The sequence below is a fragment of the Rhinocladiella mackenziei genome, assembly GCF_000835555.1.
Source record: "Rhinocladiella mackenziei CBS 650.93 unplaced genomic scaffold supercont1.3, whole genome shotgun sequence".
Lineage (NCBI taxonomy): Eukaryota > Fungi > Ascomycota > Eurotiomycetes > Chaetothyriales > Herpotrichiellaceae > Rhinocladiella > Rhinocladiella mackenziei.
The window spans coordinates 2,359,793-2,382,503 of record NW_013550602.1 but is presented as its reverse complement, the minus strand read 5'-3'; the positions used below and the strand labels follow the sequence as shown (position 1 = coordinate 2,382,503).

At 51.5% G+C, this 22,711-nt stretch overlaps 9 protein-coding genes across 9 annotated transcripts; 4 read left to right on the top strand and 5 right to left on the bottom strand.

The window, feature by feature from the left end:
- Positions 1-4,155: 4,155 nt before the first annotated feature.
- Z518_04383 (uncharacterized protein) lies at positions 4,156-6,842 on the bottom strand (the record flags this gene model as incomplete). Its single annotated transcript, XM_013418089.1, has 3 exons — positions 4,156-4,378; positions 4,438-4,535; positions 4,602-6,842. 3 exons carry the CDS (start codon positions 6,840-6,842, stop codon positions 4,156-4,158), a joined length of 2,562 nt encoding a protein of 853 aa, XP_013273543.1.
- A 1,287-nt stretch (positions 6,843-8,129) lies between these two features.
- On the bottom strand, positions 8,130-9,137 carry Z518_04382 (uncharacterized protein; the record flags this gene model as incomplete). Its single annotated transcript, XM_013418088.1, has 1 exon — positions 8,130-9,137. The coding sequence occupies one exon, from the start codon at positions 9,135-9,137 to the stop codon at positions 8,130-8,132; it is 1,008 nt and encodes a 335-aa protein (XP_013273542.1).
- Positions 9,138-9,444: 307 nt separating this feature from the next.
- Z518_04381 (uncharacterized protein) lies at positions 9,445-10,647 on the bottom strand (the record flags this gene model as incomplete). The annotated part of the gene is made up of 2 exons (XM_013418087.1): positions 9,445-10,183; positions 10,241-10,647. 2 exons carry the CDS (start codon positions 10,645-10,647, stop codon positions 9,445-9,447), a joined length of 1,146 nt encoding a protein of 381 aa, XP_013273541.1.
- Positions 10,648-12,281: 1,634 nt separating this feature from the next.
- Z518_04380 (uncharacterized protein) lies at positions 12,282-14,403 on the top strand (the record flags this gene model as incomplete). The annotated part of the gene is made up of 3 exons (XM_013418086.1): positions 12,282-12,622; positions 12,673-13,681; positions 13,729-14,403. 3 exons carry the CDS (start codon positions 12,282-12,284, stop codon positions 14,401-14,403), a joined length of 2,025 nt encoding a protein of 674 aa, XP_013273540.1.
- Positions 14,404-14,832: 429 nt separating this feature from the next.
- Z518_04379 (uncharacterized protein) lies at positions 14,833-16,166 on the top strand (the record flags this gene model as incomplete). Its single annotated transcript, XM_013418085.1, has 2 exons — positions 14,833-14,937; positions 14,994-16,166. The coding sequence occupies 2 exons, from the start codon at positions 14,833-14,835 to the stop codon at positions 16,164-16,166; spliced, it is 1,278 nt and encodes a 425-aa protein (XP_013273539.1).
- Positions 16,167-16,506: 340 nt separating this feature from the next.
- Z518_04378 (uncharacterized protein) lies at positions 16,507-16,792 on the bottom strand (the record flags this gene model as incomplete). Its single annotated transcript, XM_013418084.1, has 2 exons — positions 16,507-16,537; positions 16,575-16,792. 2 exons carry the CDS (start codon positions 16,790-16,792, stop codon positions 16,507-16,509), a joined length of 249 nt encoding a protein of 82 aa, XP_013273538.1.
- Positions 16,793-19,654: 2,862 nt separating this feature from the next.
- On the top strand, positions 19,655-20,494 carry Z518_04377 (uncharacterized protein; the record flags this gene model as incomplete). Its single annotated transcript, XM_013418083.1, has 1 exon — positions 19,655-20,494. One exon carries the CDS (start codon positions 19,655-19,657, stop codon positions 20,492-20,494), a length of 840 nt encoding a protein of 279 aa, XP_013273537.1.
- A 649-nt stretch (positions 20,495-21,143) lies between these two features.
- Z518_04376 (uncharacterized protein) lies at positions 21,144-21,728 on the top strand (the record flags this gene model as incomplete). Its single annotated transcript, XM_013418082.1, has 1 exon — positions 21,144-21,728. One exon carries the CDS (start codon positions 21,144-21,146, stop codon positions 21,726-21,728), a length of 585 nt encoding a protein of 194 aa, XP_013273536.1.
- A 281-nt stretch (positions 21,729-22,009) lies between these two features.
- Z518_04375 (uncharacterized protein) lies at positions 22,010-22,340 on the bottom strand (the record flags this gene model as incomplete). Its single annotated transcript, XM_013418081.1, has 3 exons — positions 22,010-22,097; positions 22,161-22,270; positions 22,326-22,340. The coding sequence occupies 3 exons, from the start codon at positions 22,338-22,340 to the stop codon at positions 22,010-22,012; spliced, it is 213 nt and encodes a 70-aa protein (XP_013273535.1).
- Between the last annotated feature and the right edge of the window lie 371 nt (positions 22,341-22,711).

Genomic DNA, 22,711 nt, shown 5'->3' with positions numbered 1-22,711 from the left:
TAGACTTTGCCGTACGGACGACAGGGACGCCGAGTAGTACCAGCCCCCGTTTGTGAGGTTCGCAGCAGTGACTAGTGACTGTAAGGGGGGCCTCCGAAGCTGTCGTCGTAGTAAGAAAGGAGCTGTGAAGCTGTAGCTAGCTAGCCGGGCTTCTGATGGGTATGGGTGCCCAACATCGGGAGCTTGGAGCAACGGCCTCGTTGCAATGGCGAAATGGAGTTCCTTGGAAATGAGCGAACCTACGAATCATAAGCCCACCCGCACAGGGCTTCTGGCGAAGAGGTCCTGCAAGCGGAGTCTCATTAACTTTGGCCTGCTGGGAGACAGGGGAGAGCGATTGAGTTTCCCGGAGCTCGGGGAGGAGTGCTAATAGTTGCAGGATGGGCGGAGGAGCCTGGCGGTCGCCAGCGTATAATGTTCTGCAGATGACGAACAGGAACCCAGGTAAGCTCCCAACGTATATACGCACCAAGGATTAAACGTTGCTTGAGATGTGCGCTCAGCCGAGGAATTCGCCAGCATTTGTAGGTCAGGAGAGTAAATGAACCTGGTGTTCACGCGTGGAAAGAGCAGATCTCTTGCCTCTACGATCTGGTGGATTGCCGTGCATCCTCAACAGGAAGAGGAGACACAGACCATCCCAGGGCGATGAGGGCCTGAGCCGCCGAGCAGACTAGGAGCCTGCTGAACCAGTCGACCGAGAAAATAAGCGGGTATTCGGTCACAGGCTACCAAATGCTGGAACAAGTGTGCGGCGCCGGGCCACATCCGATGGGCTGATTTGGGTTTGCGTATCCGACGCGAGTAAGAAGCACGATTTGGCGTTGCCGAAGTCCACCATCTCACGCCTAGCAAGTGGGATGGCCAGTGGATAGTGCGACGACGACACTGCCAGAAGTTAGAGAAAATGTGCGCGAGATGTCCATCCCTCTTTGGCTGATCATGTCTACTGCGTGTCGAGTATGATATTTCCCCCGGATTGCGTGCTCTTGTAACGCGCTGCGGGGGGATGGACCAACAAGTTCAGGAAATCTTGGAATCGGCTTCATGATTCTCGATGATCCCGTTCGAACAATCGAAGCGAGGCTAACAGAAGCCCTCTACAGAGGTTCTACTTTGGGTGACTGGCAGGGAAGCCCGGTAACGTCTTTTCGATGGCCAGTTGAGTTCGCCGGTAATGGGACAGGTCACACCAATCCTCGTTGTCCTGGTTGGCGCTTGATGGGACTTTGCTTGGATTGGGCGCGGTGCCAGTGACAGACAGAAAAATGACGGCTTTTTCCAAAATGCCATATTTAGAGACTTGTAGGTTAGAACGACCTGATGGGGCCCCCTTTGGCCCGCACCTCATCAGCTGGTTTTGCATAGTCACACAAAGAACCCCCTTCAGCCACGCAGGGGTACACGCTACACCATGAGTCCACCCTGCCGCTTGGACCTTGCCATTCAAGCATCAGAGGAAAATTCTCCGCGCACTGCATCTCCAGGTTTTGGCGGGTCAAGCAAAGCCGCGTAAGGCAGCATTCAGCTTTCCTGTATCTCCCTTCAACTACCTGTCACCTGTCAGTGCCCTATATCCGAAATTATCCCACGGCTGGCAAGTGGACCCCTCATGATGAGCCCTGAAATGAAGCCTCCATAAGTCCAGGCCCGTTGTGTCCGGCAGTTGCCCATCTCTGTGGCTCATGGATGCCCACCGCGAATCCTTGCTGGCCCGTATCTGGGTGGCGCGCCACTCCGTCCCATCAGGTTGGTCCAGACTGTTCCATACCACGTTCCCCGGTCCTCGTTTCTGATGTTGAGCCAACCAATTCCCCTGTCCTGATTCGTAGAACTAGAAATGGGTCACCGAGAGATATGGGCGTTTTTTACCCGCCGCGGTCCATCATTGAAAAGGAAAGAGAGGATCGATGAGTAATGGAAGGCGATGGCAGCCTTGGACCATAGTGGATAAATCATGGGGCATGATGAACTACTCCGTACAAGAATCCGGCGGTGCGCGACTTCGGCGGGTATTAGGTCGTGAAGCAGTCCGACCTCAGAAAGAGAATCACCGTCACGGAAGATGAACTGCGCTATTGCTGTGGATCTCGAGGTTACAGCATGGGAGATCTGCCTGCTACCTAGCATTCATCTCCATATGGTATGTCTCATGGACAAGCTCAATGTCGACTTCCACAGCATACCCAAAAATATTGAATGCGCGGCTCAGCTGTGAGGTCTGAATAAGTTGCCCCTCGGATCGAGGCCAGGAGAGTTGCGCTGTGCGACGTACTCGACTCGGGACATGTTTCATGCATTTTACAGACGTGCATCGAGGGACTCGGAGCCGCCGTCCACGTCCGGTCAAGATGAAGTGACCCGAGGTAATGGTACGGGTGCAAGCCATTGTGAGAGTGGTATGAGTGGGTTCTGACGGTGGGCAGCAGAGGCCAGAGGACAGTGGCCGATACAATGTGATCAGTGGACAGTCTCCACCAGTCTGGAGATGGAGAGCAATAATATAATGTTTATTGCCAAAGAGGTGACGAGGCGAAGGGCGATGAGGCCGCCAGGTGATGGACTGAATAGGGCAAACCACCTGCCTACGATGGGCTAATACGGGCGAGGTTCCAACGAGGTTTCTCGCCATCCCCAGGCTGGTCGCTAGCCGTCTTTGGGCCAGACTGCCTCCTGTCTGCGCGCCTGCAACACGACTACAACACCCACTCCTCATCTCTCGCTCAGTATTCCCCTGGGTATTCTCCCCCTTCCAGACTCTTCCACATCATTCATCCATTTACCGACCAACATCTAGTTTCCAGCTACATTCATTTAACAAATCTATTACCGACCCGACCTCAATCGCCGAAGCACGGAACCTCCTTTGCCCTGATTCTGTCATAAGCCATCCACCTCTATTCAGATGAGTGGTCAGGTCGCAGAATTCCTTGCCTCGGGTTGATCAGCCCAGGGCCCCCCGGCCCCCCTCAAAAAAGAAAAAAGGGAAAAAAAAGGAAAAAGAAAAAGGACTCTGCCATCAATGGTAACCCTCCGGCCTCCGCAACGGTAATGCCTTCATACGTACCAGACCTCTAGTTCAGGTTTATTTTAGCGGCCGGTTTGACATCGTTGACGGCGCAATCTGTGACGCATCCTTTCTCCTCTGTGGCAATATCGTTTCTTGATGGAAAACCAATAGACCTTTGAAAGGGCAAGGATTCCCCGGCTGGCAGGACCGGGGACATGTGAGTCCTTGAGGCCAAGAAACTGAGACCCATACCATGAATCCGACTAGTCCTTCTGAGCACGAACATATCTCAAGTTACTGTGGCTGAGTCGAGATCGTCTTTCTCATCCCTGACCAACACATACCCGGGGTGGTATTTCCAGCGATCAGCCGAGATGCTGTGTGGATTACACCATTTGACCGATAACGACAATACCTCCACAGAAGGCTGGGGAGACTCAGGAAGGTCGACCCGCCAAGAGCTGCATTCTCAGTCAGCCTATCCACTCGCCGTGACTGTACCCACTGCCCAGGACAGTATGGCTCGATTCCACAATACGCGAAAGTCAAAGTATATTGGCTCTTTTTCCGAAACCTTCCTCGGGCAACCATTCACTCGTACCGAGAGGGCGAACCCAACGAGTCATATCCGGGCACTCTGAGAAGAGATTATCGTCGCTGTCCCGGTTCATGAGGTCCGTGACATTTATGAACGCAGGGCGATAATCACGACGTCTGGAACGCGGAAGGGATCGGGATTTCGCCATCAAATCGAAGAGTCATTCTAGGCGTAAATCATCGACAATACGACCTTGTTCGATTGATCGACATGTGGGCATTTGGGCGGCCCCATACGTAGTCGGCCTTTTGATGCATGCCATTTGGGGGACAAGGTTGTTCCCATTTATTTGAATACCTACAACGAGAGAAGCCTGTCATATTCAACCGCAAGCCGGTTATACCGTCACCCGGTCCTTCGCTGCTACACTACTTCGCCAAACTTTCATTCTCCCTCGCTTCTTTTCTGTTCAGTGTCGATCATCGTCTTCCTTCGGCACATGGATCCTCCAGTGACGACATCGATATTTTCCCTCTGGATCGTACGCCAATTTGACTGGCAAAGGAATTGCCACGGCGGGCCAGTATCACGGTCTTGCCATCCAGTTTCAGGTGAATGTGGTCCACGGTTTCTTACCTTCGAAGGTCTCTGCGGGATACTTCATCGGGACCGGCACCAGGTGATCAAACATGGCAAGATTTCCGGCATCGGTGCCGTTGGGCGCCCTGATGTTGGGACTGCGAGAGTCTACTGGAATGATCACTCCACATTCCCAATTGCGACAATTCAGCCGCGGCTCTTTGGTCGATCTGTCTTGAACGAGTCGACCCCTGTGAAGCCACATGTCAGTTGAAGTGCCTCGCTGCTGTGTTGGAAGAGAGGGGTTTACCAAGCACTCTCGGACATGTTCGCACTACCCACATACGCCCATCCAATCCTTACTGACTGACAGGACTCGACCGACCATGCAAATCTAGCAAACATGATCTACTTGGAAAGTTAGTCGATATCGTGACACCTTAACGATATTTGGGCAATCAGAATGCGCCAGACCTTGTTGTGCATGAGCAAACCCTCGCGAACGCTAACGCAATCTCGCATGCATGAGGTCGGAAACTTCCCACTCTGCCACCATCTGGCCGAGGAGCAGATGGTCCCCGCATTCTGAATCCCCCCCTTCGATTCCCTGACGGTCTTGTCGCTGGGAAAGTAGATCCGGAACTTATTTCTCCAGTCCTCCCATGTTCGGCGAACCTGTCTAGTTTGCGCTTCTTTTTGGGCCGTGCGTGTCGAGTACTCGGTCAGGCTGTCGTCTCCCTGCGCAGCGAGATACATGGAGGTCATGAATTCGTCGTTCAGGTTCCCGGTAGAGGATGTCACATAATCCAGCTGAATAGATCCGCCAGCCGCAAGTCCCAGTTCAGAAATGGTTCGACCCAGGCCGCCGAGCCCGGTTTCCTTCCAGGCCTCCCCGACATGCATTCCCCCGATGGTGTGCACAAAGCCTATCCGGGCCGTCCTGCTGAAGTCGAAATGACCTAGATTTCTGATCACGTCGTCCGGGACGGTCTGGGCCTTGAGGAACGCCCTCAAAGACTTCTGAAATTGCGTTTCGGCGCCTTTCGAGCGGTCACTGAGGCTGGCGGACGTTGTGCCCGACTTTGCAGGCAGGTCAATCAACCAGACCGTATTCTCCATGAAGCCGCCAACGCCCCAGTCGAAGCCAACAAGATTGGCAGTAGGGACGACAATACGACATCTTTCTCCTTGCCAGGTGGCGCTGCTGCTCTTGCCGGAGTCTTCCTCTTTGAAAAATAATAACATTAACTTGCTGTGCATGCAGTTGACATTCGCGTCCATGGACGGGAAACACAGCCTGACATTCGGTATGCCTTTGAAATCATTCGTCACGGCGTGTCGGTCGAGGTGGGTCTTTGCGTGTACCACGAGCTGGAACTTGGTGCGCCGCGTCTCGAAATGCGGGAGAAGCCAGTCGAAGTCCCAGATGAAGGAGGACAACAGACAAGATGCCAGCGATGAGGCCGGGGAGATGAGGGTAGTGAAGTCAATGGTGTTCGTGGTAGGATATCCAGCGACATAGGTTTTGAAAACCATGCCGTCGGGATACTTATTGGGTGCGATAATTTTCGTGGTGGATGTTTCCATCGCTCGGTCCTTGAGCCCAACACCTTTGCTTTGAGTCGTACCACCAATCTTCTCAGACGACCCGTTGGCATCGGATCCTCCTGCCGACGTCGAGATATGACGAGCCAGCGAGACCATCGGCTTTTTCGCTTGCCGAACCATCGATGGCAGTACCGTCACCTCGGTCAATGTTTCGGCCTGCCGCACACGTGCTACTTTGCCGCGTTGCTCATCCTCGTCATCGCGCTTCCGCTTCAACTGCGCCAGACGATCAAGACGATCCGCTTCCATTTGTTTGCGATTCAGGCTCGCGAGACTAAATGTGGACGGCACGTTCAATGTACTGGCATCCACTGATCCCGGGTTCGGCACCAACTTAGAGTCGGCGGATGAGGACAAGGCCGGAAGTTGCTTGGGATTCGAAGATGCTTGCGGAGAAGGAGACATGGTTTTGGCGTCATCGTTGTCCCCCAAATTCGAGGATTGAGGCATTTCTCTCTGAATCAATTCTTTCTCTTTCACCTTTGCAGTTTCTGTGCATTTTCCCCCGTTGACCTCGTCGTCTTTTTCTCCGTCTTGACTGCTTTCTTTACCTTTCCCTGAGCCTGAGCCACCATTGATGTCATTCGTCGTCCGTTGATCCTGAAGAGACAGTGCAATTGCTCTCCTCAAAGCCTCGTCTCCGCTCCAATCACCGCTATAATCGTCAAGGTCGTACTTGAACCCCGACTCCGAGTTGGATATTTCATCGTCTGAGTCCAAATATGACAAGTCGACGGTGGTGATTTCTTGTTCGCGCTCTTTACCTTTGCCTTTGCCTTTGCCCCGGTCAACGGACTTGATTCCTCGTGTGGGTGTGACTTGGGCTTGTGAGGCCTTCTGGAAGGGCGTTGAGGTCGATACGTCATGTACGTCGTCCTCTCCGCTCTGACTGCCGCATTCTGTACGGCTGCCGCAACTTCTGGTGTCGTCAAAGTCCATTTTGGCAGTCTGGCTTATGACGGTACCTCCGGTGACACGGGTATTGGCGCTGGCCTTCGCAGTCGCATTCACACGCGTTGGGTGGGGTGACTGGGAGGGAATATTGATCTCGTCCTCGTTGTCGGAGGTCAAGTCGACGATTTCTGGAAGAGCTTGCTTGGATGGCATGGTTCTTGTGAAAATGACAATAGAAGACGCCGTGGGCGTGATCTGAGACCCTCTTGGACAGGTTGGTGAGACGCTTTTAAATGCCGCTTATCGTACAAAGGGACACGCAGGATCGGATCGTGACGCGATGCGGTTTGAGAAGGCGAAGGAAGTCCCTAGTGCGAAAGGAAGCAAAGAGAGGAGAATGAGAGAGATTTTGAGAATCACAGCACGTGGCCTTGTGTTGAAACAAAGCCGGGATGAGAAGTTCAGCAGCTGTACTTTGGTTGGACACTTCCGTCAGACCAGCTCGTTCTGATGGGTTTCCTTGCTTCTCAAGATGGTCATGGACAAAGGTTGTGTTCATGAATTTCGGCCGCAAACCCACACAAGGTAGTTTCTTTTCCCTTGCATCGACGCCCTTCAGGAGTGTCACGGGCGGCTTCGATATATTGGGAAAGAGTCGAAGACGTCGTGAGCCGAATAAACTAGCGATCTTGGGACCGATTCTACAAAACGTGATCTTTAGGTCCAATCCTTCTCGACCGCAGAGGATTCAATGGCTAGAGGGAGAAGGCTAGGATGGCGTTCATGAGGGAAAATATATATGTCAGAATGGCGCCGTGGACGCCCTGATGTCCAAGATAAGTGGAATACAAACCGCTCAGGTCCGTATCCAATGTTGACAGGTCTATCCAAGAAATGCTTTTGTGGAATATTGGGTGAGGAGCCCCAATAAGGCCGCTGGTCGCCGTTGCCTGAGATGACTGCCACGTCGCCTCTACGTGATCATTGCTCTTCCGCTCGACTTGAAGTCCAGGAATTATCTGGCCCCAGCACCGACTATCTCGGGAGAGGATGAAAAAGAAGAGTCCATGAAGCTTGGGGAGACGTAGGAAAGAAGAGGTGAGGTGAGAGTTGAGGGATGCCTATGCGGGAAAATATAACGAGATCACGTGGTTACACATTTCGACGCGTCATCTTTACGAGAAGACCAAAAGCCTCATTTCGTGGGTCGGCTAAGGATGGGTATATGGTATCTGTGATTTCAGTTGAGGGGACTCGAGGTTCAAAGACAACATGTCCGAAGCATGTTCTACGAGTTGATCTTGCTGGGAAAAAGTATGCCATCTGACGATAGTACATCCAGGCATGGACGGTAAGGAGCTGAACGCGCACAAGTACGAAGCATTTCGCATCTGTGCGATCCATGCAAGTCCCGCCGAGTGATCCGGCAGCCGCCCATGACTGCTGGTGCGGATTTCACTGACGTTTCTGCCAGAAACATGGGACCATATCCTAACAGCTCTAGCGTCGACTGGTCCCCCCAAATCCTATGCTTTCGTGTCTCGCACTGGAATAGCTCGAACTTGAGCTGGCACTGGTTGACGGGGACGGCGCACCCCTCGTAGCCCCCCTTCCTCCAAACCATCCCCCCGTGGCAGGTCGTGTTTGTGGCGGCTCTGGCTGCGTGCGTGCACCTCTCCCTGCGAGGTAACCCGCTGCCGCTCCTGCCGCTGTACCAGTCCAAAATCCGGGGCGCCAACCTTGGTTCTCATTTCTTGGTGCCGAGAAGGTATACCCCGACCTCGAACTTGACGACCAGGTGGCTTTCTTCGGTCGTGGTGGAGGACGTGGATCATACGGGGGCGGAGGATCGTCGTCATCACCGCCTCCTCCAAACCCGCCGAATCCGCCTCCTGGTGGTCTGGGAGTCCTCCGGGCGGCATCGTTGCGCCATGCTTTGTAGAATCCGTAAACGATGGTGAACAGGACAATCACGAAGACAGCCATAAACAAGAACCCAGCAATTGCCTCTCCTGCATTCCCATTGCTAGTGACGTCCCAATTGAAGGTTCTAGGAGAGCCATACTTCTCTTCGCCTTTCTCTGTCAGCAGTAATCTGTATTCGACGCCGCAACTGCCTGATAGGACATATGGGTCTTCGCTGCTCTCGTACCCTTCACAAGTCACGTCGGTGCTTCCTAGCTTGAATTCTTCTGGCAACGACGCTTTGCAGCTCCACTGGATATTGTTCTCATCGTAATCAGCCCCCTCGTTTGTGCAGCGCATGGCATCGACGGAGTAGAGCTTGCATATTCTCGACGGTCCAACACACCGTAGCTGAGGGACCGGAGCAACCCGGCGAGACGTGGTCTGCTTGCCAGCTCTCACTGTGATCGCAGAGACTTTGGAGAGGAGGACGGCATTCCTGGGTACGCGTTTGGGGTTCGTGACTCGGGCGGAGAAAGCAGTGCCTGCAAAAAGAAGGGTTACGAGTATGAGCAGCTTTGTTTTGATTGAATCGGTGGTCATGACGAAAATCGTGCTCAGGCTTCACGTTCTAGCCTTGGACAAACCTGAAAAGATACACGCCGGTCAAACACCAGAAGGCAGTGAGGTTCATTTCTAGCAGGGCTCGTCTAGTATCACGGCCAATGAATGCACGAGACAATGGCAAAGAGACACTGTGGCCATATCACAGGAACCAGCAGTGGGCGGAAAGTCTTGTTGCCTGTTGCTTCCCCACAACTTTCACTGGTTGACCTTCGCCGCTCCTCGTCACCCCTCACAACACTTGAGTTTCTCGCATGTTGGTGCCCCATTAGTAAACACGAGGATACTATGCAGAGCCTTCTCGGGCCATAACGTGCTCTCGCCAGTACCAAACAGCCGCCACCGCCGCCGCCGGACCAACACAAACAGAACCTAAAAGGAGGGCCGCGACGGCTGCACTCAAGGAAACTTCTGTTTTGGCTATTCTTTTGAGATCCCAGATGGCAAGAAAAGCCCAGACCAGAGAGGAAGCGAAGATGATCCAGAAATCAGCTTGAAAGATGGCGCGAAGACCCTCGGTCAACGAAGGCTCCCTGATTCCTGACCGGGAAAAGAAAATATGGTTGAAGGAATGCTGCGGATCTCCGGAGAGCAGGCAGACGAGGAGGGTCCCTATGTGCGAAAGTGCTGAGACTACAAAAGCAACAGTGTAGATGGTGTCGAGATAGGCTATATCGAGTAGAGACGCTTGCTTTTGCGGGGTCTGCGAATCCATACTTGAATAGACTATCGACAACACCCATCCAAGGGCATCAACGAACCATGGACACGGCTGCCAAAGAGCGACCATGGCCTGCGTGGTCCAGTGATCGGTGTCTGAGTAGGGTAGAAACATCAGGATAGTCGGCACCAAGTAACCGAAGATCAGCGCGGGGAGCAGTGCTTTCGCATACGGCAGCGGTACTTGTCTCGACTCCGCTGACCAATACTGACTTCCACTGCTGTCTCGGAGGTACGCAAGATAATAGAGAGGTACAATAATAGCTCCGCCAACAGTTTGATAGAAGATTGCCCAAATGCTGGTGCTGTTCAACAGTATCAGTCAAAACTTGATCAAGGCCGTTGACGAAGGCCAGACGCACAAGCTAATCAATGCAAGGCTGTTGCGTCTCCTGCACGATTCCACTGTCCAGATGGCAATAACAGGGAAGAACGAAATCAGGAAATAAACCTGGAGGACATAAAAGCCTCGGTCCCATCCAGCGGCGCCGTGTAAGAAAGCTGCCACGAGGAATGAAAGACCTTTGTCCAGGGGGGGAATTCTCGTGTAGGTCGTTCGAAGAGGGATCCCTTGTTCCGGGAATCTGGCTGTCTTTGCGATATACTCCATTTTTTCCGACACTCCGGAGGTTATGGGCATAACACGGAGCAGGTAAGTAGCAAGCAAGGAGAGAAGGAGAAAGATTCCTGCTATTAACCAGCCAACCCCACCTCGGGAAGGAATATTCTTTGTTTTCGTCATCTTGGATGGACTGCCTGTCTTGACCATTGCACCGAGATATCTGATGCGGATTCAAACAGAGTGATCAGACCCAGCATCGGCGAAGATATAGAGCAGTATATAAAGCGGGGGGAGTTGGTTAACGTCAACCACGTGACATAATACATGGACGGGGGGGGCCTGATTCCGATATTTGCCCATTCATCAGATGTGCAGAGCTTAATTATCCTATGACAGGACGCCTCCAAGGTGAGTACTTGTCAAGCCCAGGATTGAGAACCAGTTCGAAGAGTCGTGAGCGCGAGCGAAGCAACACTGAATGACGCAAACTGACAGAAGGAGGGGAAAAGCCGGATTTAATGAACACAGTGAGAACATCAGTGATGATGACCACACATTTATCCAACAAGAGCGACCTGACGTCGGCGGACTGGAAATCCCGATGGGGTCAATTTGTATGAAGCACCTGTGTTTTGGGGGGAGGCTGAGATACCGAGGGCCACGACTGCAGGGATAAGAACGACTGACTTCAAAACAGGAGTATCGACGAAACCTTCACGGCAATGAGAAAATCGATAGGACGTTGAGGCGAAATTTGAATACGCTTTAATTGCGAGAGATGCTCCTCATCCTGCAAGGATCCCGAAACCTGTAGGTCGAGAAGGATTTGCCTGTCAGCCTTGCATGAGACTTTGATAAGCAAACGAAATACCAGCCGGAGTCTCCCAGAACTGATCTTCACCAAGTCCCCCCAAGTCAGCTCGGTGCATCACCCCATCTAGAAAGGACATACAGTACCTCCGTACAGCTGTCTGACATAAGAACCTAAACACGAATCTTGCAGCTTGTCAACTGCCGAGTTTGCCGGTTTCCTACACCTCTCTCAGAGCGTCCCTGGAGAGGAATTATTCATTTGCCTCGGTAATTAACGGCCGCTCCTACCCCGTCTTTCGTCGTTGATTCGTAACTGAGAGGCTGAGGGCGGCTCGCAGATATGCGCTGCCTGATGGATACACTGTCCAACAATCAGTGGATGTACATTGATTGTTGTTGAGTGCTCTGGAATTGACAAGAACAGGTGTCCATGGAGTAGATTTGCTCGCTGGACCCTCTATATCCTTAACAGGAATGATATCCCCTTTTCCAATAACGGGGCACTGGCCACTGGTCAATATATATGCAGTCGGCATCGCCTGTAAGTTGATTCCGTCATTCTGTACAAATTTATCAATGAAGACGGATTGTGATCCCAGCCCGGAGAAACTTCGACACAATGATTTATGGTGATCATCTGCACAATGGATCCAAAGGCGACTTGACTGCTCCAAGAAGAGATTCGAATACAAAGGTCTGGGACATCCAAATCAACGGGTCGAGTGCTTGTATCACCCAGCCCCAATTGGCCACTTGAAGTCTATAGGAGCACATTGTTTTGGAGGGAATGTTTTGTCCGTTGTGGGCAGCGTAGAATAGTCCCACCCTTCCATACGTCAGGTGCGGGTGTCTCTCCGGGAGAAGGTATTTCACTTGCTATGGAAGGTGACGGTTCGTATGGAGTGCTCCCTTTTCTTCCGCCTTTGACGCCTTTGCTTGTGATCTGATATTAGAGGAAAGGATTCGCCTGTCGCATCCGGTGAGTTGAAATGTTGCTTCATAAGAGGAATAGAACTGATGCTGTTGATATGGCAGCAATCAACACGTTCCTGTCTCCCCAGGAACTACTTAAAGCTATGGGTTTCACCAACTTTCGAGTGATCATATCAGGTGGTGGAATTGCGGGGCTCACTCTAGCCGGTGCTCTCGAAAAAGCAAAGGTGGACTATGTGCTGCTGGAGGGCCGAGACGAGATTGCCCCTGTCGTTGGTGCTGGAATCGCTCTCATGGCAACTGGTTCGAGAATTCTGGATCAATTGAAGTGCTTTGAACCGATTATGGAAATGACACAGCCCATTGATTCCATCTGTGCTTGGAAGGATGGTAAGTTATTTGGAGTGAAGGACTTCCCAGCCCTCGGTGCAAAACGGTACGTTGACGACTCTCCCGTCAGCATTGCCGTTTCCGCTCTTCTAACAGGCCGATTAGGACTGGTTACCCTGTGATCATTACAGACCGACATTTCCTTCTGCAGACACTCTACAACAGTATAGAGGACAAGAGCCGAATTCTGCCAAACAAAAGAGTGTCAAGAGTGGACCATTGTGCTGACAGGGTAGTTGTTCAATGCCAAGATGAATCAACGTATACCGGCGATGTCGTGGTCGGTGCCGATGGAGTTCACAGCACCATTAGAGATGAAACGCGGCGTCATATGGACATTTCGCAGTGGACTCCCAACACCGGACTCGGAGGTGGCCATGCCATCGAAACCGCCGCAACCACAGCCAATGTCCTCCAACGGCTTGCATACTCAAAAACACCACCTACTCAGAAAGAGGTCGAAGAGGCACTTCAAAAAGTCCCTGAAAAACAAAAACCACGAACCAAAGAGGTTTTCACCCCTTCGAATCGTGCCACAAGATTCGAAGCACTGAAAGGCAATATCGAGTATTTCATGGTGCTCAATATTCTCCCTCTTCTCGGAGACTTGTTCGTCAACAAAGTTGCGTCGATAACGGTGGGTTCGGACAAGATTGAATTCCTCCCGGATCCGCCGACGTGCTTCACAGGAACGATGGCGTTCAATCCAAATTACGGACCGGGGACCAAGTCTCATTTCGGGATCAGAGTGCTCCTGGCGCTGCCTTTCCTGCTGTTGGCCTTTGTCGCACGCACGATCTTCACGAATGTCGTCGCAGAGCCGGACCTCCAAAGTCACCTCGGGCAAATTCTGACATCAGGGCAAATCGAGTTCCACGGGCAAAGGTGGGGTCTTCCAACACTGGTGAAGCCGTTCGACTCACTTGTTGCCTCCTTCTCTCCCTCTCTGCTCAACATTGATCCCCTGCAACGGATCCAAATGCTGTCCTTCCTGATCGACCTGGGCCCATTGTGGCTCATTTACACATTGGAAGCCTATCGCCGAGCGAATATTTTCAAACCAATTTCCCTCCCCATCCTCTTGGAATCGCATTCCAAGTTAACGGTATTGGAGTTGTCGACCCCATCTATTTCTTCCTCCACTACATCCAGAGTCCTCCCGCCGACTACGCAGCTCTTGACTGGAGACTTGTCAATGTGGCCGCCGCCCGGACAGCAATGATGGCCATTATTCTTTCACTCACAGTTCCTACGTTCGCCATGTATCTACTTCCAGATCTGACACAGCGATTGAGCATCAATGTGATATGGCAAGCGTTTCCGATTCTGACCAGCATGGTCCACGGCTTTCTACAAAACGTAACGGTCGACTCGACCAACCTTGACCGGATCTTCAACGTTGAAGCCGACTTGCCTCATACACGATTTGCGATCAAGGTCTTGGCCGCTGTTTCAGCATTGACTTTCAACTGGGCCCGATTCTTCTCGAACGCTTCAACGTCGCAAATCTTCCTCCCCAGCTGGAACGATGTCAAATCTGTTCTCGATTCGGAGGCGGCGGGCCTGGATCTTGTTTCTGGCATGAGGTTATGTCTACAGATCGACGAGATTGTTTGTTTTGTTTCAGCATACTTGTGGCTCGCTCTTCTCGTGCATGACCTTAAGGAGGCCGAAATGACCAATACCAGCTGGATCCAACTTGGATTGTGCGCCGGTATTGGGACATATTTGGCGGGTCCCGGTGCCGTCGTGGCTGTGGGATGGCTGTGGAGAGAAGGAATCCTCGCTACGAAAAAGGCAAAAGGTGCCGTTGTTCCCAGCAAGTGAGAGCGGTGGTGGATAACCACGGGGTTTCCTGTGAAGCGATCGATGCTGTGACAGTTAGCACGGAGTTTGATGAAGAATTGGGATAAAGTCCCAGATAGGTTGGATGACGTGAACGTGGCCTTCGGGAGGCCGTGTCGTCCGAAGGCGACGAATTGCGTTGAATATAAACGGAGATGACGACAATCTTCATAACAGAATGTTTCATTGCCAGAGCCTTTCCAATCACCTTCTGTACTTTCCGGGCCCAATCGGGCGCCTGACGGCAGACATTACCTTGCGCGATGCGTATCAATCGGAGCCTGGCCTCCAATCCCTCGCCAAGCAAATGTCATAAAAGGGCGTCGATGGCCAGGTATAAAATATATGTAACAGGGCGTGTCACGTCTCTGTTCCAACGACTCACCATACGGATTGTACGCATCACATTTAATGCCGGCCCCGTCGTCATTGATTGACTTGACTGATCTGGTCTGCTGGAATTCGCTAATCTTATCGCAATGGCACAATTCGCGACCTTCGAACTCCCCAAGGCAGGTAGGTCCCTGGGCATTTGTTCCTCTGACTCATCGGCTAACATCAAAGAACTTTAGTGGATCAATGCCAGGTCAAAGGATGCTCAATATGTTCTCGGAGGAAGTGCATCTCCCAGTTTATCCATTGACAAACTCATCTCGCTTTCCAATGACCCTGCTAAAACTGAAGATGCGCTGCAATTCCGATCATTGGACCTGCATCTCGGATCACCGCAAGGCTCCCTCAACCTTCGCAGCACAATCGCAGGCCTCTATGAGGAAAGGAAAGGAGAAAAGATCTTGCCAGAGCATGTCATTACCGCCATCGGTACCACGGGAGCCAATTTGACTGTCTTCCAAAGCTTTCTCCATCCTGGCGACCATGTCGTCTGTGCGTACCCTATCTACAGCCAACTTCTTGAATTCCCTCGAGTCCTGAAGTGTGAAGTATCCTTATGGAAGCTGGACCCTGAGAATCAATGGAAACTCGACTTGGAAGAACTTCGACGTTTAATCAGACCATCCACGAAGATGATCATATTGAACAACCCAAACAATCCCACCGGATCACATATGGATGCCCAAATGCAGGGGCAGATTCTAGATATTGCTCGTGGAAAAGACATCATCGTCTTCACGGATGAGATTTTCAGACCTCTTTTTTATCACGACGGTGAAGTCCCTCCCTCGTTTGTCGAGCACGAGTACAGTAAGGTGATTGTGACAGGCTCCATGAGCAAAGTTTGGGGTATGTCTGGCGTTAGGATCGGATGGATCGTTTGCAAAGACCGGGTGCTTCTTGACGTTCTTCTAAACGCACGGGAGTATACTCTACAAGCTACCAGCTCCATCGACGAAGTGATTGCAGCGGAGGATCTGAGCGACCGCTGCCGGCCCATCATCTTGAAACGACACCGCGGATATGGTAAAGAAAATGTCCAATTGCTAGATGCTTTCATCAAGAAGAACAGCGACGTGTGTTCCTGGACAAAACCGACTTGCGGGGGTACTGGATTTATCAAGTTTCACTCCGAAGACGGTAGCCCGCAACAAGAACTGGAGTTTTGTCAGACACTTTTGAAAGAAACAGGCGTGCTCCTCAGCCCAGGCGGTCTCTGCTTTAGCGCAGCAGGATGTACGGATTTCCAGGGATATGTGCGGATCCATCTCACAGCGTTGCCCGATAACATGCAGAAGGCTTTGGCATTGCTTGACGAGTTTGTGGATGCAAGGCGCCGCATTTCATCCTAGACCGCAAAGATGCTGTCAATAGGTCCACCTGAACGGTAACATGGAAGTAACGATCGCAAAAGATTGGAATGCTAAATATAACCCGATTTGAATGAAATCACGATGCTGTTCGGGCTTGTGCCCCGTGCGCGGTATGTACACACGTCAAGGTATTTGCTGCTGGAAAAGCGTCGCCGTAAGCGTCACGGTGTAGAAGAGGAAACTATCTGGCGAGTGTTGAATGCGATAATTTTGCCGCGTTCCATGACGATCTGAATTCTGCGGTCTAGAGTTTACTTGTGTGTACGTCACGAGTAGAAAGACGAGCCCGTGCCACAAGAGCAACGGCTTCCCCCTCGGGCTAGTCGGCGCCCAAGGGCCCGCCGGTAGGACTGCTGTTGTTCGCATGGACAGCACGCGCCGACATACACTGGATCGTCCCCGCTGCCGGCATCGCCATCTTCGCCAGGCACCAGCTTCCTCGTCTTCCAGAGCTTGATTTGCTGTGTTCCGCTGACATCTCCCAGGTACATGGCCTCGCTGTTCGCAGCCGGCGACTTCGCCAGGTCAATGCTGGCCGCGGACTTCGTCCAGTTTTCTCGCCAGATGTAACTCATTCTCGGTGTCAACCGCGGTGTCACACCCATGGCAGGTTTATATGGCATCGGCGTCGCCAGCATGTACGGGTTGCATTGTCACGGCGCATTCTTGAGGGCGAAGAGTAAGTTCACTGGGTGATTTGTGTTGGGAAGAGGAACTTCGGTTGGGACTCCACCCGTGCCGCCGTTCAGGTAGTTGTCATTGCAGCCAGGGTTCATGTCCAGTTCAGTAACGTGTCTTCAATTTCGGAAAGATGGCAAGAAAACGTTGGCCGCAGAAGGAGGAAGGAGATGAGGAATGAACTCACGAGAAATGAAAGAAGCAATAAGAAGTCGACATTCATGTTTTGTCGCATTTCCGTCGGTAAGCAAGGCATGTCAATAAGGGGAACAGATGCAATATCGATGTTATATCGATCGAATCATCTTGTGAAGATGTTTTGTATTCAGGCACGTCTCGCCCCATGGAGAAAAGGGACAGATGTTCTCCAAGCTGTCCTCATTCACGTTCAGGAGAGATGGAAATGGATTGCTGCGTCCTTGGATGCTACCCATACCTTCAACAGTTGTCGTGCAGAAGGCTTGGCCCCTGGAAAAATTTTTGGGCTTGTCATTACAATCTCTGACCATTCTTTCATATTCTAACACATCGGCGGGTACTGCGACGGGTGGCTGATGACGGGGAAATACGGGGAGAAGCAACAACATGTGAGTGATTCGCAAGAGGTCTTGGGTAGGGTTGGGCAGCCTTCCCATTGATTGACCAGAATCATAGGAAGCTTGCCGCGGCCAAGTGGGTATTTTTCCTTCTGGTTTCGAATTGCCCACAAGAATTTTTCTCTATCCCTTTTGCCTCTGGGTTCTGTCAGTGTGGTCTGGTCGCCGATACCCGAGCCCGACCGATAGAGCACCAGCGGTTGCAAAGCCTCGCTATTCATTGCTTGTCGTTGGCCCTTTTCCCGTCTATCCGCCTTTTTGCGGTCTTCTTTGGTCGACAAAGTTTCCGAGACATGCAGCCAAAGGTAAATGGCCATGGTTGCGAAACCCCGCGGGCCGGGCATCCTGTTGTAATGATACTGGTTGACGACGTCAAGATGTCCCTCCATTCTATTGATGAAGGAAGACATGTTGATAAGGAAGGATGAAAGATGTTGATCGACAACTGCCAGCTTGAGAAAGTGAAGGGTTTCGTCAGAGTGATCCATGGAAGGAAGCAAGACGCAAGTTATACGACGGTATATCCTATGAGACGTCAACTTCCTTACCGCATCAGGCCGGACAGGAAATACGATTAAGCGATTGAGACTTCATTAAGAGTGATGGTGGCTGCAACAACACATTAGGGGCATCTTTCAGTGTTTCAGCTACTACACCGACATCAGTAGTCACCACTGCCGAACAACCTCGAAAGTCAGATTCTCATGTCTGCAGTCAATATCAGCATACTCGAGGCCATGGGAGCATATGGCGATTTCCAAAGCTGCTTAAACCTATTGAAAATTCCCATTGATCTTCCTTTCCAGCTGCTCGTACGACCTTGTTTGAAGTCTCTGGATTTTCGTAACAGGTTGAGCACAACGGAGACAGTGGCAATGTACTACACCCACTATTAAAGAAGGAACGCGATTTCGACTTTTGCTTTTGTCGCTAAACTATTTGTTGTAGAGCCCACTTCAACTCTAAGGCTAGTTGGCGAAACGACTGCGTTGTCAGGATTTCAAATTTCTGAAGCACGACGACCAATAATTTGATCCACGTAGTTTGGGGCAAACTCACTCACCTATCCCAGTTACTGGTCAAGTCTGCTGAGAGGGTCTTGTTTGCGAATGTTTAGCAACATAAAATGTAAGTACCCATCTTGCTCTGATGTGTCCTGGTGCAGCCGAGGTCTTCTAAATATCAGTGCAGCAGACCGCCTTCAACGAACAACAAAACGGGGAGGATACCAAGGGGTAACTTGGAATTGGCAACGGGTCCAGAAGAGACGTCATTAAGTTGTTGTAGCCGGTCATTCGCCACGGCGAGAATAGCGGCAGATTGGATTTCCTGTCTTGCATCAGATGGTTGCTGAAATTGTCCAATATGATCGCTCCAGCATATCGCGCATATTGACGAGGCCACGATTGTTAGCACCCAAAAAAGAAAAGAAGAAAAAAAAATGGACCACTCTTTCTTGATGAAGGAATCCAAAAGACATCGTTAAGTAATGAACCGGAGAATGAAACGCGAATTCCAAGCTTTTCCTTGCACGAGAGTCCCATGGAACCAGTAATTCTTGCCGTAAGGTAAGACATGGAAAGAACAGTTGACCAGTCTACACTGGTACAGTTGAAATCTCGATGTTTCAGTCACTGAGAGAATTATGGAATCCAGTACTCGCCATCGCCTAGAGGGAAGTCGGTAGTCGGGAAGCTTTTTCGGTAGTCGGTCATCCCAGTGATGCGGATGGTGCTGGTTCCTAGGCAGATTAGATGCTGTGGGCCCGTTTAGTTCGTCCGTGCGGCCAATGCATTCGTGGTCTGATTCGCCTCCGAAAACCCTAGCCGTCAGTAAATGTTCCAGAATGGCAACCATTGTATCTGTCGCGTAAATGACAGTAGTTTGACGGACAGAATCTTTGAACGGCAGTCGGCATCGTTTGACAGTGTACTCGGTGGGCCGAAATCCAAAGCCCACCAGCCTTGCCTGGCGATCGGGAGCCTCCCTGTAGTGGTGAGTGATCCTTTGATTCCCTAGAACGTCACTGGACAGCGAACGAATGTGCGCGAATTTTTTTTTTTCTCGCCCTGACCTCTGGTCTCTCCGTTTGTGCAACACTGCCGCCTGGCGTGCCTTTTTAACCCAAAGGTACTTAAATTCTGTATCCCAATCACTTGGTTTCAACTTCTTTTGTCACTTGACTCACGAATCATGGATCCCACCAACGAGAGGCGGCCAAACTCGACCGAGAAAGGCCATGACGAACCTATGGCGCAGGCCGACACCAATGCGGAAGTGAAGGCGTCGGGAGCAAAGCATGGCTCATTCGCCCTCAAACAACATTTGACCGGCCACATTCGAGTCAACATCTTCGCCGAAATCGAACTTTTGATCCTCACCTTTTGCACAGGCATCCAAGATGTCACCACCTTCCCGGACTTCCACTGTTTCGCCTCCAACCAGACGGGAAATACGGTGATGTTGGCCATGGCAGTCCTCTTACCGGAAGTGACAGGCGAGTTATTCGTCACCGAAAACATTGGCATATCCTTAGGGTTTTTCCTTGCTGCTGGTTGGATAACAGGGCAATTGAGTCATATCATAGGACCTCGATCTCGTCTCTGGATTGTGTTCTGCAACTTCTTTCAGGCGGTATTGGTCTTCGCTGCAGCGGCGGTTCAATATTCATATGGGGTCGAGTTGTCAGGTACAACCACTATGATAGTGTTGGCCTTGCTGGCATTTGCCGCAGGAAGCCAAGTGGTCCTATCAAGGTCGCTGTCGATGACGGAAATCAGTACTGCGATGGCAACGGCTGCCTGGGTTGATCTGATGATTGACAAGAACCTATTCGCTGCCCAAAACCGTCCTCGAACAAGGCGGGCAAGCTTTCTGGCTGTTTTAATTGCCGGTGGATTCTTTGGTGCTTACATTTATCGAAGCCTTGGATCAGCCTCGGCCATCTGTGCTTCCGGTATTGGCAAAATGATTGTGACCCTTATGTTCCTGTTCAATGGTATGGAGAAGGATAGGAGGGAGAGTCTGGTATAGTCGGACATCTTAGGCGACGATGAGGAAGCATTGAGGGATCTGAGTCCCTCTGACGATTTGCTGTGAGTACATGTTGCTAGAGAATGTGTGCGAAGCGAGGAGCTGGTTGGCGTCGATTTGCCGAATTGGATTTGCATTGCAGGACAACCAAAGCGGTAGCTGTGATCCAAGCATTACCCGGGGGAACAACATCAGCGACGGAGTCATCAATGGGGGGGCCCTTTTTATCTTTGGAGGACAGCTCAATTCGTAAGCGGCATTCTGCACAATGGCGGTGACGGTGTTCATCGCCCCGAATTTGCCCCGCAAGTGAATGGCAAGAACTTGGTTCGGAGGTGCACTGCAAACAAAGATCCTGACTGGTCGAAAGGAGATTCATAGGAATGCTTAAGAAATAGACACATGAGGCTGAGATAGAAGAAGAGAGACGTTGAAGACTGTCGATGCGTTTAGGACAAACTTCACGCGCCTCGCACGCCATTTGTCGTTTTCCGGTCGCAATGCTGCGCAGTATCCAGAGCATTGTTTTGCCAAGGAAAACCGCAGCTTCTGCCCGAGAAATTTGGAGATCTTTTTTTATTTGCTTCCTCCGTACACTCGAGAACTTTGAAGACTTTCAGGCAACACATCTCGTTACATTCGTGTGACCATGAACCCGACCATGCATGGTCTTCGATATCTGAGCTCCGCTCCCCGGGCGCATCTCTTCACCTGCGCATACACCAGCCTCCGCCGTCTCAGCATCTCCGTGCCACGAAGAAATGATTCAGGCCGCTCACCAAGTCCGTTCGGCTTTGGGGGAGGACCTTCGCCACCACGCCTGCCAAAAGAAGAACAAGAGATCTTTGAGTCTCTCCAGCGTGCCTCAACCGGCGCATTTTCCACGCCGCGGACTCCTGCGCGGATACACCAATCACCAGACTCGTCCACGTCCAGGGTTAATGATGCGGAATTAGCGATAGAAGCGAGAGTTGAAGAGGTTCAATCAGGCGGGGGTGAGAATATGACTCCGGTGTCGGAGGAACAGTCGCCGCTCAAGGGAGAGTATGATCGCATGATCGAGGCTAGGGCACAAGGTGAAGAGCTGCATCCAAATGTGGCGAGAGGTGCACGACCCGAATTTGAGGGCGATATAAATCCCAAAACAGGAGAGATCGGTGGTCCAAAGAACGAGCCTTTGAGATGGGGTGCAGAAGGAGAATGGAGTTACAACGGGAGAACTACAGATTTCTGAGGTATCTGCAGTTCTAAGACTTTATTCAACGAGCCATCATGTCCGGGTTGATTCTTATGAGCCCAGCCCCCCCCCCCCCCCCTTTTTTTTTTTTTTGTGATGCTCCTATGATCCTTCCTAGCACTTGACCGTTATCGGTCCAAGATTCCAGGTGCCATATGTCTAGCCTTGCAAGCCCGGTGCTCCGAGTCCATAATTTGTCTGTCGTCATTCCAATCGTGATGGCATATATGGTATCATGGAGAAATCATGACAAGGTCCTGAGCCTCTGTGCTTTCTCTTCACCGGGTCTTGACGTCGCTGTCCTGCTCGACGTGAATGTGTTCGTTGGTTTGGAGGACTCCGACTTTGTCGTCAGGAAACTCGACACTGGTATCATCAAAGTTAGATGGGAAGGCAATGTGTAGATATGCAAGGGTGTTTCGGACTTACGTGAAGCCTTTGATCAGAGTGAACTCGTGCTTGATTTCACCTCCATCAGCCTTTGCCTTGTCCTTGGCTTTCCTGAGCTCCTCTGGGGAGGCGTTCTCTTTGAGAGTGACCTGGCAATATCAGTCCTATACCAAAAGTAAAATACGACAGAACTGAGTGCCATACATTAAAGAGAGGCATATTGATAGCTCTAGAGATAGGGCAGGGCTGGTGCCTGGGTCGATTCCACGGAACTGGAGGACAGAGAAGTCGGCTGCGCAACAGAAGTCTGGCAGAGCGACGCAGGATGGTTTGCAAGGCGGATAGCTACAAAGAACAGCAAGAGTCAAGGTTGGGGAGCACCGAAGAGAAGAGATGAAGAATGATCCAAGACCTCACAGTGAAGGCGTCGTGTGCTTTTGAGTGAATCGCAAACTGGAACGCCTCTGGTTAGTACCGACATGCCGCTCACTCCCCACCCTGCACGGCACTGCACTAAGCTGCATCTCACCCAGCCAGCTGCGGCTTCTCCAGACAATGACGCCATCGGCCCTCCGGCCATCGCCGTCATT